This window comes from Lepidochelys kempii, chromosome 7 (genome assembly GCF_965140285.1).
Source record: "Lepidochelys kempii isolate rLepKem1 chromosome 7, rLepKem1.hap1, whole genome shotgun sequence".
Lineage (NCBI taxonomy): Eukaryota > Metazoa > Chordata > Testudines > Cheloniidae > Lepidochelys > Lepidochelys kempii.
The window spans coordinates 84,479,174-84,492,466 of NC_136386.1; the positions used below are offsets into that span (position 1 = coordinate 84,479,174).

General features: G+C 43.3%; 1 protein-coding gene across 1 annotated transcript in view; it reads right to left on the minus strand.

Annotated features, from left to right (window-relative positions):
* Nucleotides 1-13,293, minus strand: part of ADAMTS14 (ADAM metallopeptidase with thrombospondin type 1 motif 14) — a 98,853-nt gene that overhangs the window by 15,710 nt on the left and 69,850 nt on the right. Inside the window, exons 7-14 of the mRNA XM_073354774.2 lie at nt 12,424-12,529; nt 10,343-10,486; nt 8,749-8,881; nt 7,942-8,055; nt 3,946-4,094; nt 2,672-2,847; nt 1,132-1,265; nt 153-276 (exon numbers count right to left, since the gene is read on the minus strand). Coding sequence (XP_073210875.2) covers nt 153-276; nt 1,132-1,265; nt 2,672-2,847; nt 3,946-4,094; nt 7,942-8,055; nt 8,749-8,881; nt 10,343-10,486; nt 12,424-12,529 — 1,080 coding nt within the window. The remainder of the gene's footprint in view (nt 1-152; nt 277-1,131; nt 1,266-2,671; nt 2,848-3,945; nt 4,095-7,941; nt 8,056-8,748; nt 8,882-10,342; nt 10,487-12,423; nt 12,530-13,293) is intronic.

The following is a 13,293-nucleotide window of genomic DNA, read 5'->3' on the forward strand; positions in this document are numbered from 1 at the left end:
AACAGAGATACTCTAGAATAGGTTTACACAGGCAGAACTAAGAGGAGGTTTTAGCCCACAGATGGATTATATTTGTTACGTGCAAAGGTATATTAAAGCAATCACTTCCAAAATATGAACACTCTTCCCCTACTCCTGGGCCAGACTCTCACCTGGCTGCTTCGGGGATTTGATGAAGGTCCCTTTCACCGTCCGGCAGTGCGAATTGTCACCCCCACAAACACCACACTTGTCATCCTGCTTCAAAGAACCAATTTCCTTGTCACATCCAACATGCTGTCACCAAAGAGGGAGAGAAAGAGATTTTAAAAAGGTCACATATGTAGAGCCTCAAAATGCAAGGCAGGCATCACACCTCATAGCTCATCCTGGGCTTTAGCCACCCTCCAATCTTACAGCAGTATGACAGCAGTGCAGATGTGTATGGCAGGGGAAGATGGTAATTACTTTCCAGCGCAAACCCTCACAAAAAACTCTGCCAGCTGGTGAATCATTCTCACTAGCAGTTGCTCCCCATGACAAACGGGAAGATGGATCTGATATCATGTGCCCTACTTCTTTTATGGTGCTAGGGAGCTTTAGGCTGATGTAAGCCTTCAGGGTGGTCCTGCTTCAATCCTCTGCTACACTTGACCACCACCTGGTAGCTCCAAGTCCCCCTACTTCCCTCAGAAAGAGTCTATAGGGGTGAACTGTGCAGACTCGGGTGCCAACTTTGGATGGAAGTCTTAGCCCATCCACCACTATAATCAGCCACTCCTCTACAGGCACATTTGATTCTCTGTTTACAAAAACAGTGTGAAGTAAATAAACAGAACCTAGAGGAAAGTATTTAACGGGCTTCCCCACATTGCTAGTTGAATGCATATGAATTGCCTCCTACACACACACAGCTTCTTTACCATTGTGAGTGCCAGGGAAGCCTGGGTAAATAACAGTGCACCTAAAGCTTTACTTACTCTTCACACAGTGCTCCAGTTTAGAAAGGAATTTTAGATTCCTATGAAAAATGTAAAATGTTTAAGATTCCACTGACTCCAGAAATGTTCATGCTTGTTCCCTCTCTCTTCCTCTCATTTGAATAGAGGACAGGCAAAAACTGCCAGACCCAATGATTAGTTACATACGTACCACACACTCCCCCCGAACACAGGCACTGTAGTGGTCTCTGTAGCTGCATCTGGTACCATCATGAACCACCTGGTTCATGAACACCACATCTCCTGTTTCCTCTGACTGACAAATCAGTTCACACTTCTGAGCATCTGCAGCAAAATACATATTGAAAAACCCATGTTCATGGAAACAAAATGGAGTCAATACAAAATACAAAACTATCTTAATAAGAGGAACTCGCTATCTTGAATTAGAATGTTCTCAAGAGCCATTCCCTTCTTGTCTCTAAGTCCCTCCTACATTTGCCATTCGGTACTCTATATTCTCTTACAACAAACTTAGGGAGGTGGATGTTCACCGCAACATATTAAGATTTGACTCTGGCAGAGCAAATGAAATGATCTAAGAAGTACATGATTGGGCAAACAATTTTCAGACTTTGTTGAAATCTGAAATGATTGTTTATGTAGTGAAACACCAAATTCTGCCTGCAGATATGCACGTCAAGTCCCTTTGACATCCTCACAACTGCAAACACGTTGAGTCAGCTGGTACTACAAAATCACTTGATTCCTTTAATTCAATGAGAGTTGTGCATATCTGAGGACAGAATTTGTCCCACAACAGCTACAAATACAATATATCGTCCAGCACTGTAAAGCAACACAGCATTATGAAAAGACTGTAAAACAGTGACAAAAATCCAACCTAAAAAGGTGCAGACAGATAAATTTATGTTTAAAACAAGCAGCAGATTCTCTCCTGTATCACAGATCCTATTGGTGAAAGACAGTGGGGGAGATATCAGAGCACTGATTATGGCTCCCCGATTCTGTTGGCTTTTCTTCACTGTCCCCAGCCCTGATGTAGGTCAGAGCAACTACCTATGGACCGCACTAACGAATATCCGTGGCACAGGAAAATCAGTTTTGCTCCTCTCGCTTGCCTGGATCTAGGTGCAGGGGTTTTATTTCCCCTGCAATTACTGACAATATCACAGATAATGCAAAGAGCATTTTCCTGCTGTATTTCAGGTACTTGTGATGTCCTTAGTGCTCACAACGGAAACCCTCAGCTTCTGTAGGTAAGGGAAAGTGAGTTTTGGGAACCTAAAGGGCTGGTGATGGAATATGGAGCTTTTCACCCCTGGTCTTTAAAGAGCACTGAGATAATACAAGCATGAAAGATATCACATAAAACCCAATTCAATTTTTTCTCTTTCAATGACAGCTCAGTGGGGGGGGGGTCTTTGATAGTGTCCTACCAGTGTGAAAGGCATAATCACATACACCTGTAGGAGCCACTACAGTAGGCAAACAGTGGCAGCAGTGTCATTCCAATAGCAAGGAAAAAAATATATACAGGTCATAAGTTGTGGTAACTCAGGACCAATCCCAGAACTGTCCAAAGAAAGAGCTATCCCCATTGCCATACTGTAGCCTATCCAACCTCTTCTGAATGGTCCCCAGGGAATGTATGCAGCCCACAAAGCAAACAGAAGTCCGGTCGATGGCTACACTAGCACTGCCTGGACGAATGGGCTGTCTCCACTCACCATCATGGTGCTCATAAGGAAGCCACGTGTGTTTGGAGTTCTGGTGGGTATAATAAGAGTTACGCTTAGAACACTGCTGGGCACGGAAATCTTCATAGGGTCCACGACACTCTTCAGTATTGCAGACCTGGTACTCATAAATGGCACCTGGGCAATGGCGCCCACCATAGGCTGGACTAGAAAATAAATAGGGGGATAAAGAATTTTGAAACTATTTCAGAAAGGGGTACTGAGACCTGACGCAGCACAGCTCTACTTGGGATTGTGCGTGAGGGAGGCTTTCATGACTGCCTCTCTGAAGCATGGAGGTTCTAATACAATAGCATAAGGTCTCATGAAAACTTTAACTCTAGAAACACCGTCCACAGGTCTCCGTGAAATCTTTTTTTCTCTTCACTTGACTGACTTTCCCCACAATCCAGTCCAGACGACCATCATGTTAAAGGACAAATGTGTACATAGAAAGACTTATTTATATTAGGTTAGTCATTAAAAGCACCAAAGTAACAGTGAAATCTGGTGAGCCCACAATTCATACCTATCACTACCAACTTCGTGCTACTTTGACAGTCCATGTGAGCACACTTGGCTCACAGGTTAGGATTCTTGTCCCCTGCCAGCATGTAAGAGCAATGAAGTGGTACAAAGTACACGTGTATTTCCATAACTGCGAACTGCTATCACCAGGTCACTGAGCCGAGAAGCTGGGTTTGATCCGTTCGGAGCCCATCTGCCTTAACAGTGCTTCCTTATTGTTACTGCTCCTCTGGGCTAAAGGAAGGTGACCAGCTCAGTTTGATTACGTCAAGCTTCAATCCTATTAGGTGCATGTGGAGAGAAGGAGTTAAACAAATTGTAGCTCAGCGTTTAAATTTAGGGATTACAGCTGGGATTTTCAAAGGAGCCTAAGGGAGTAGGATAAACAAATCCTATGGGAGTTAAGAGCCTAATTCCCTCAGGCTCTTTGACAATCCCATCTTACATATCTGACCATAAGAGATGCCCATGATTTATAGCAACCCAAACGAAGAAAGGATGGACAAGTATATCCCTAAAGTTTGCTAGGCTCTGTGAAGGAGAGTTCCCTTTAATGCTCTGACACTCCGTGCTGTGGTACCTAGGCATGGTCCTTCCTCTCTCCAGTTTATTCAATTGTCCAGAACTTCGCCTTCCTTATGACTGACCTACTGGAGGAAGGAGGAGGAGGCCGCCCTGGTTCTCTGCCACTTCCAATGCGGCCAGGTCTAAGAGAATTAGCAGAAAGCCAAACTTACGGTGGGTTGCTGCAGTTCCTGCTGCGGGAGCGCACCCCACCCCCACATGTCCTGGAGCAGGAGCCAAATCTGGACCAGGAACTCCAGCTGCCATCCTGGCTGTAAGGCTGCTCTGAAGTCTTCCAGATGCAGTGACCCTTGAAACACCACTGGAGCAGGAGAAGAAACGGGTTACTGGAACACCTGCCTCTTCATAACTGTCTAGTGGTAGTGAGGAGAGAGATTCTATAGCCACAGGGGCACCCGGCTTAACAACATGGTTTGGAATCTGGGTCTCCCTCTCCTATCGGTCAGATGGACATGACAGACAGTGGCGACTATGAAGTCATGAAACCTTAATGTAATAAAGAAAGATCTCGGGGGCCTGAGTGGAGGAGTGGACTAATGAACTAGCCTATCCCCTCCGGAGAGCCAAATTCAAATCCTGACATAGGTCACCAGTGAAAGTGAGCTGGGTTTGGTGGTTTCATCCTAGTTCCCATTTGTTCACTCACATTAGGTAAAACTTCTGCTCAGAAGGCTAGGAATGGTTGGCAGGGTTCACTGCACAGGTACAGTTCTCTGGGTCCCAGCACCAATATATCAAAGGACATCACAGATCAGAACTGAGGTGCATTGGCAGAGCTTGCACAGCATTTGCCTCTATTATGCTTGGTTCTCACCATGTGCAACAAACTTCTCACTTTCACAAACACAAAATTCAGTAACAAAAGTTATAACAAAATCTCCCATAAACTAGAGATTTGTCTCCATGAAAATTGCCTGGCTCCAGAACCTCAGCTACAGCCAGAGAGCACACAGCTCAGTTCAGAAAGGGGTGTGAAGGCTGCTCTAAGTCAACAGTTGCCAACGGTTCTAAGGGGCACATACAGCACCAGAGGCACTGGAGGAATATAGAGATGTCCTAGCCATGCCTCCTTTCTCTCAGCCACACCCATTATGCTGGCACCCTGTGGCTGGTTCTGCTAGCTACGTGCCCAGATTACAATAGTGAAGTAGCAGCACGACACTCCAGGACCTGAGCCATAGTTTTGGTTGACTTTGGTTTTGGGCTTGATACACTGCATCTAATTATTGCGGACCGCAGGGTGTATCCCATGGATCCCACAGCGTGAATGGCACGTGTCCCTCAGCCTCGCATTTAAACAGACAGTGAAGCAATCCAAATCCAGTGGCTTTGCCACAAGAGCATAGAATTACTCTGCGGCCAGGACTAATAGTCTATACTACTTCAGAGGAACATTGTCAAGCAGTTGAGGCTCAAAATTTGACTTTCCTTAGAACTGTTACAAACTGATGAAGAATATCCCCTAGTTAGTAAATATATAGGGCCAGATCCTCAGCTGGAGTAAAACAGCATAATTCAACTGAAGTCAATATAATGCTTTATACTAGCTGAGGGTCTTGCACCTGGTTTATTTTGGGGTTTTTTGTTTTGTTTTTGTTTTAAATCATCTCTTCATATCTGAGAAACTGAAAAACACAATGGTCACTGTTTATTCTTGACAATATCGTATGTTTGCCCCATTGCTGTAGAGACAGAGGCAGAAAGTGCATGAGGACAAGTTCAAGTTTGTTACCTGTGAATGCACAAACCTTGCTAGAAGCTGTTGAATGCACAAACACACATCATTAGATGATTCATCTGCAAGAGATGCCCTTTAAGATCCTTTTTTATGTAAATTGTTTTTTTGGGTTCGTGGCTTGTCTTTCCCTCAACCCGTTAACTTTCTGTCTGTTCAGACACTCCAGCATGCACTGCATTGATGATGTCAATAACCCCTGTCATTAGCACTGCAGTCTGCATATGAGGCAGGATAAGTCTGTTTGCATTCAATATTCAGCAGCTTTCTACATTTTCTGGATTTTTACATTTGAGTTCTATAGGATATCAAATAAGAATATTCAGCCAAAGCATTTCCTTGGCCCTTCTGCAGGCAAAACTCTTGTTGAAATCAGTGGGAATTTTGCTACAGTAAAAACTGAGTATAAATTTCAGGATCTGATCCTTTAAGGGGAAAATGTTATTTTGAATAAAAAATGACTGGCTGGAATGATTTAATTGAGATTGGTCCTGCTTTGAGCAGGGGGTTGGACTAGATGACCTCCTGAGGTCTCTTCCAATCCTAATCTTCTATGATTCTATGACTTGCCTTATCTCGAAAGCATTTGGTAACTTCTAAAAAAGTTAGCTTGCTTCTTGACAAATCATGTCCAAAAATATTTGCCAAACTGAAAAGGTCCCAACCATTAGGAAAAGGAATATTAGGAGGCAATAAAATATGGATAATAAAACAAATAAGCATTTTAGCAGGTTTGGCTGTATTCCTAGCTCTGCCACTAAACAGTTGTATGACCTTAGGTGAGTCACTTCATCTCAGTTTCCTCTGCAATCCTTTGTCTTTCCTCTCTATTTAGACTGTTAAGTTCCTCAGGGACTGTCTCTTAGTCTGTGTCTGTACAGCACCTCGCACAATGGGTCCCTGATCAGTAGATGCTACTGTAATAACAACAAATAATTTGATACACTGCATAGGCTTTCACATCTAGTCAGCCAATTCAAATCCAACCCAGGCAGAGATATGGAGCTGTCTCTACAAGGTCCTTTTTTGAAATGGGTTGGTCTTCTCAGTCCAGATCAAGACAAGAATTCATAGCCCCAAACCACCACCACAACTGGCATTAACTAGCCCCTTTTTGGCAGCCACAGGAGAGAGGAAGGGAAATGAACAGGGCTGCAGACTGAACTATCTTTCACCTCTAGAAGCGACAGCTCGTGATCAGGGTTGAGAAACACTGGCAGGATGATGCCACTGCTGCCCATGCTATGCCTGCTGTGTGGATAAACCACAGATTTCAGTCTCCAGATGTTTCAATCTCGGCACCTTTCACCACCATTATATGTAATGTGCACACACACACATTTACAACCTAATTTTAGAAGTTCTAGACAGGGCTCATTTAAGGACAAGCTGTTCAATAAGGCAACATCTTGTGTGAGATCACTGTGACTTATTTTAAAGTTATTAGAAATTGTTCATTATTTTAAACATGTCCATCCACTATGACAAGATTTCATTCTCAAATGTTGGCATGATATGGAATAGGAAGTTTCATACCACAACATCTAAGCATTTTATATCCAGATTTCCCCTTCAAATAAGTCTATTTTGGGGGCAGCTTCTTCAAAATGCAAAGTTTTCTGCTGTCATTGCCTCTGGGACTTCATGGCTGAATAAAACGCTCCAGTTGCTTTTCTGACTCATTGGCACTTGCATACTGTGGTAACGAACATTATAGGAAACCCTGAAGTAGACAGATCCTGTGATCAAGTCATAATCCTGAATTTATGACATCACAGTCTGTTACCATGGCATTAACTGTAACATCACAAAGTTAGCAAGCAGTGTGGCTTCACTTTAGAACAGAGTAGCAGGAGCAAATGGTCTGTAAGGAAGAAAATCCCTTGTCTGAACATAGATGTACTGGATAATTAGGGAAAAAAACAACAATAACTGTACTCCTTTAAGTGAGGAAAATGTTGAAAGCCACATAAGTGGAAATGATTATGAGTGAGTTATTATAAAGTAATGCTTAGCATGGACACTTCTCTCAAAGGCGCACTGTTGTCTCTAAAGGAATGGGCCCTTCCAATCTTTCTGAATAAAACATATGGTACAGAGCAGATGTAAAAAGAGATGTGCTTTTCAAGATGCATGAGACTATAGTTCCTCTTTTCCCCAGGCCTGTAATTTAAATATGACTTACAAACACTTTTCTTACGGAGTACAGTGTACATTCAGTGTGTGCACGTGCCTGGATCTGCATGAGTCAGTCTGTGCACGCATAAATAAATATCAGTGCATGTATCAGTGCGTTCGCATGCCTCAGCATGTATGTGCATGTACATTTTTGAATGTACCATTATGATGAGGGTCATGTCTATTTCCCAGTAATAGTGAATCCAGTTTGTATCCTGCCCACTACCGCAAGTACCTTGCCTGATGAACATTCGGTCCCATCCAAGGGGGGCCCTTTCTTCGTTTTGCAGAAGTAAGGGTTATCTGGATGGCTGCACCACAGCTGCTTGCAAGGGTCAAAGGTTCTGAACTGTGAAGCAAACAAGAGCCCTTCTGTTATTGTAATGGGTAGATAGTCTAACCACCTCATCCACTCCCAACCCTGAAATTATGAGCATGTAAGAGAGAGAGCAGGTAGAGTCAAGAACTCTGAACCTTTCCCATTGCAGAGATTCAGACCCCAGGGAGGCAGAAGCAACATCATGAAATTAGTTTTGAAGTGAAGCTGAGAGTGCCTCTTGTTTCAAACAACTGTTTTCAACCCACTTGGACCCCTTCCCTCTTCTACAGTCTGAATGTGGACAATCCTAGCTCCTTCATTTTGAAGTTGCTTTTCTAACCCCCCGTCCAGAAATTTGTTGCAGCTCTTCCATCGGGCCAACAGAAGATGCAATCATCCTCCAGGGTGCTCTCACTTCTGATCCAATCTGGTGAATGGGAGGGAACAGAAAAGACTGGAGCCAGTCCCTCCACCCTAATCCTCTTGGAGGCTAAATAAGCCTAATAAACCACGCCAGACAATGACGTGACATTGACATAGCAGAGACATCGCAAGATGCTACCAAACCCAGGGCTACTTCACACTTGGCCCACAGAACCGCTACGCAACAACCCCCCCGCCACTGCCTCCTTAGTGCACTCTGTCACTGAGTGGGACTTCCTTTCATTCTACAGCCAGAGAACGGGAAAAAATCCAGACCCTATTAATAGGAGCAATACTCACAGCTGTGCATGTTTTGTAACCCACACCAAAGTCAAAGCGGCACTGTTCATCCATAGAGTAATTGATTCCCGGGAGCTCTGGTAACTTGGGCCATTCATGCTCAAAGGGATCGTCTAGCAGGCAGTCATAGGAACTGCAATGACATCAGGCAAAGACAAAGTTGCATTGAATGTTGCAAAATCTACTCTTTCCCCACACCTTTCTTCTTTATTGTTTTGTGATTTTACCTATCTATTCCCCTGACCTCCTGTATTAAGACATCTTTACTTTCTTGACCCTCCCCCACAACCCTTACAATAGCCACCACCACCATGTGCGTTTTTCCATCAGCTAGGAGAAGATGATGCATGGCTCCACCATAGCCACTTCACAGGCTGGGAGCAGCACCCTCTGAGAAAAAATTTGTCTCTGCTACAACAGCTCTGGCGGTGTCCATCATCACTCGCTGACAACTCCTCCCTTGGGGTGAAGAACTGGCAAGTTCACTACCAGGTGCCTAACTGTCACCATCAAGGAAAAACTCTACGTTAGCAAAAGGTGCTGTAGTCACAACACATGCAAGGTGGTCAGAAGATTCCAGTCCAGGATTTATTGCTACTTCTCCTTCCCAAAATAAAAAGGTTGAAATGAAACCAAATCCTGGCTAGATTCAGCTGGTTATAAAGCTGTTCCTCCTGTAATTCTTTTTAAATTTTGCTTCAAACAAATGCCCAACTTACTGGGGCGTTACACTTTCTGCAAGATGCAAAACACTGGCCAGTCTAAAGGCTAGGCAGGGGCATTGCAGGTAGAAACATGTGAACTGCTCAACTCAAGCTGCAAAATTACTTAACATCAACTTTGATGTGTCCTCAAAATAGCAATGATTCACTTGAATTTTGTGTGAGAGTGTGTGTGTGAGAGAGACTCTGTGTGTGTGTATATAACTTTTTGTGAACCTCAGCTTCAGCGATATCTGCATCTTTTTTCAGGCTACTATTTGCACAATCCGTTGAGTAAGAACCTGATTTGTTAAGGCAAGTCACGGGAGGAGGTCACATAATTTTCTACTGTGTTTCTGAATGGCTAGACCTATCCCAGGTGATCAGAAGTGTCAGTTCAGCAAAAGTCACTTTCACATAAACATTTTTTAATGAAGATATGAACATGATCTTTGGAGAGACCCAGGGGCTCTCCCTCCAGTATGTTTTTTCATGTGTTGAGTATGGTATGTTCTGAGCCTATTCAGCAATGATCATCAGTCCATAGCACAAAATTAACAGATCAATAAATGCAATAAATGCAAAATAAATGCAATTCATTATATCACTAAAAGAAGGGGAGAATTAACAGGGAAGCTAAAGTAAGCACTATCTTTCAAGGTTGGGGTTCAGAGACCAGAGTTAAGGCCCTAAGAGAAAGTTTATATTGTGTCTGCTGCACAAGATTCTTTTTGGTTTTGCTTTCCTTATTCAAATGTATCTTTGCAATAAGAATGCTTCCACTCTCATTCTTCCATGTCTACACTAGTTCATACAAATGCATGCAATCATTCATTTGTACAATAAAAACATAGACTAGCTAGTCTAAATCATAGTTGTTGAAATTGACCTACTGTATGTATCGGTTCAACTCCTGCTTGCTGCATCGGGACCAATGGTAACGGTGGAATGCAGCTTGCACTAGTGGTGCCATAATGCTCCCCATGCTGGTCTCATCTGCACACCGGTTCCCCTGGCCATCATGTTCCATACCTAACCTGTTAAAAAAGCTGGTGAGTTGTGTTCCAAAGGGACATGCCAGGTAGACAGTTATCAGTAGCATTTTGGATAAGGACATTTCCTGTAAAAGCCTCTATTTAACTGGATGAGGAAGGAGGCATATTCACTGCATCTCTTCCACTGGTTGAACCAATAGTTGCAACTTTTCCAGCATTCCATGCGATTCCTGCACCAGTAAGAGTGCTGGTCTGCACAGAGACAGAGCAGGAATAAAATGCAAGGAACTGAACTTACCAGCTATGGCTATTAGAACTAAGAGCCGGCCTCTAGGATATGGCTCAGGCTCAATTCAGGAGCATAAGAAAAGTCTTTGTCCAAGACAGGAACTTACAGAAGAGGCTTCTAAATTTTTCACAGCTAAGATCCTGAGTAGTGATGTACTAGAAATTCAAGGATTGCAGACACTACAGGTCCTAGCAGATAATGCTCCATTTTGATCCTAACAGTCCCTTCTGAGTTAAATAAGGAGCCTTTTTTGATGGAACATGTACTGTCTGCCTGCTGCACACCAATTCTAAACGTGGGCACAGGCACAGACCTTGTTGCAGAACTTTATTGGTCACATTTGGCCTGTGGGCTTCAGTTTGGGCATTTTTTCTTTAGAGGAACTTCAGAATGCTGACTTGAGAAAAACTCAAATGTCTGAAAACCAGAAAATGCAAAGTTAAGATTGCCCATGAAACTTAACACATTGACTGCAGCTGGAGTGTATGTAAACAATTCCCATTGGCTACTGCCATGTCCAGGGGAACAGAGGGTAAGTGGCATGGATATTCTTTTTTTTTTTTTTTTAATTTTATTCTCTAATAGTGCTAGATGGAATCCCGTGAGAGACACTGAATGGATATATAAAAGGAGGTGAAGAGACTGTACATTTCTGGGGTTGATAAAGTAAAGATATGTGTGTTAACAGGGCACACTGGCGCATTGCTGAAAGACGGCAGAGTTAAGGTTGCATAGGCAACCTTAACTCTGCATTTCCTGGTTTTCAGAAGTTTTGAGTTTTGCTCAAGTTAGCATTCTGCAAGATGACATACCACCAAGCAACCTTAACTCTGCATTAATGTAGGTTGGGTTTTTTTTGCCACTGAATACATATACATACTCCCATTAGCATTGCTGAGGAGAACAGAATAACGGAAACGAGATGGAAGAGGTCTATTCATATCAAGATCGCTCACTACAATATTATTTTCAGAATGTTTGTCCAGTCTAGTTTGAAATTATTCAAGCAATAGGGCTTTCTATCACTTTGTTCAGAGCCTACTGTTTCTCACTTTTGGAAATATTTCTTTCTGTGTACACCAAATATTGCTATTCTTGATTTCATCCCATTATTCCCTCTTACAGCCCCTTGAATCACTCTGTTCTCGACTGAGAGGCTGTTGTACTCACAGGAGAAGCAGGCAGACAACCTGGGGGCACTTGTACATACCAGAATGTGTCTGGTAATTAAAGGACTTTGGAGGTTATAGTTTATATCTATACATGAGTAGTAGGTGAAATTTTATGTTTCTGCCCACTTTACAGCACCTCCACCTACAATTCACGTTTAGAAACAAAACACAACATCCAAGGACATTCAATTTCCAGATGCATTCTGGTACCAAGGTGACAGATTTTAAGATGTGCAGATATGTAGACTGTAAACTCTAAGGCAGAGATTGCCTTTGAGTTGCTCACTAGACTTACTATACTACAAAGAGATTTATTCACTCCTGTATTTGCCCGTTTTGGCAGCCGTGTCAGTAACTTGGAGGGCCATTATTTCATCACATCACAACTTCTCATACGTCAGCAAGTCCACTGCATACAGCAATGCTGAGCCTGGGGGACTAAACACCCTGCTGAACTACCATGCAACGATGAAGAAAAAAAAAGATAAAATGTCCAACTGTCTCTTCCAATGACTTACACATGGCCGGTCTCGTGGGCAACCACGAATGCTGAGGAGAATCCATCTTCGTGGTTGAGAGTACAACTGCGTAGAGGGTGGCACATACCAGTGACGGGAGCATAACCTGGAGCAAGACAGAAGACAAAGCAAGAGAAAGGAGGTGGGTGGTTCAAGAGAAGGGAAAAACCACAAGCTAGAGCCATTCCAAATGTATTTCATGCCCAGCTCCCTGCTGAGGGACACGGAATCCACAGCTGCCTGGGAATATAAATGAAGTCTATCAGATGTTGCACCGGCTCATATCTCACGGAGGGAAACGGGCCTGGAGGGTATTAGAATTACACACTGTTTGAACCTTGCCTTGCCACCTGCAATAACTGTGTTGCACTCATTCCTGGCTCATTCTCACCCTAAGGGAACAGAAACATTGTCCATATCTTAAACAAATGCACCAGCAACTGCTATAATCCAATGGCCACCTGTTCAGATGGATTGAAAACATATTTGACAGCCTCCTCGCCCCTTTCTGCACCTATTCGCATCTCTGACTGCACATCTGACTTGCCAGCTCCTTCTCAGATTAATCTCATAGTAGTTTCCTCTGTAATTTTCCTCAGAAGCTTGTTGCGCTAGGTGGCAGAAGGGATTGCTCATGGGTTACAGAGTCTTTTACCCTGAGATTGCTGTTTCAACTCTGGTCCAATCCACAGTCCCGAAAACCGTAATCATCTGATGGCTGTTTGATAGCCTATGTCAGTGGCTCTCAACCTTTGCAAACTACTGTACCCCTTTCAGGAGTCTGATTTGTCTTCCGTACCCCCAAGTTTCACCTCACTTAAAAACGACTTGCTTACAAAATCAGACATAAAAATACAAAAGGGTCACAGC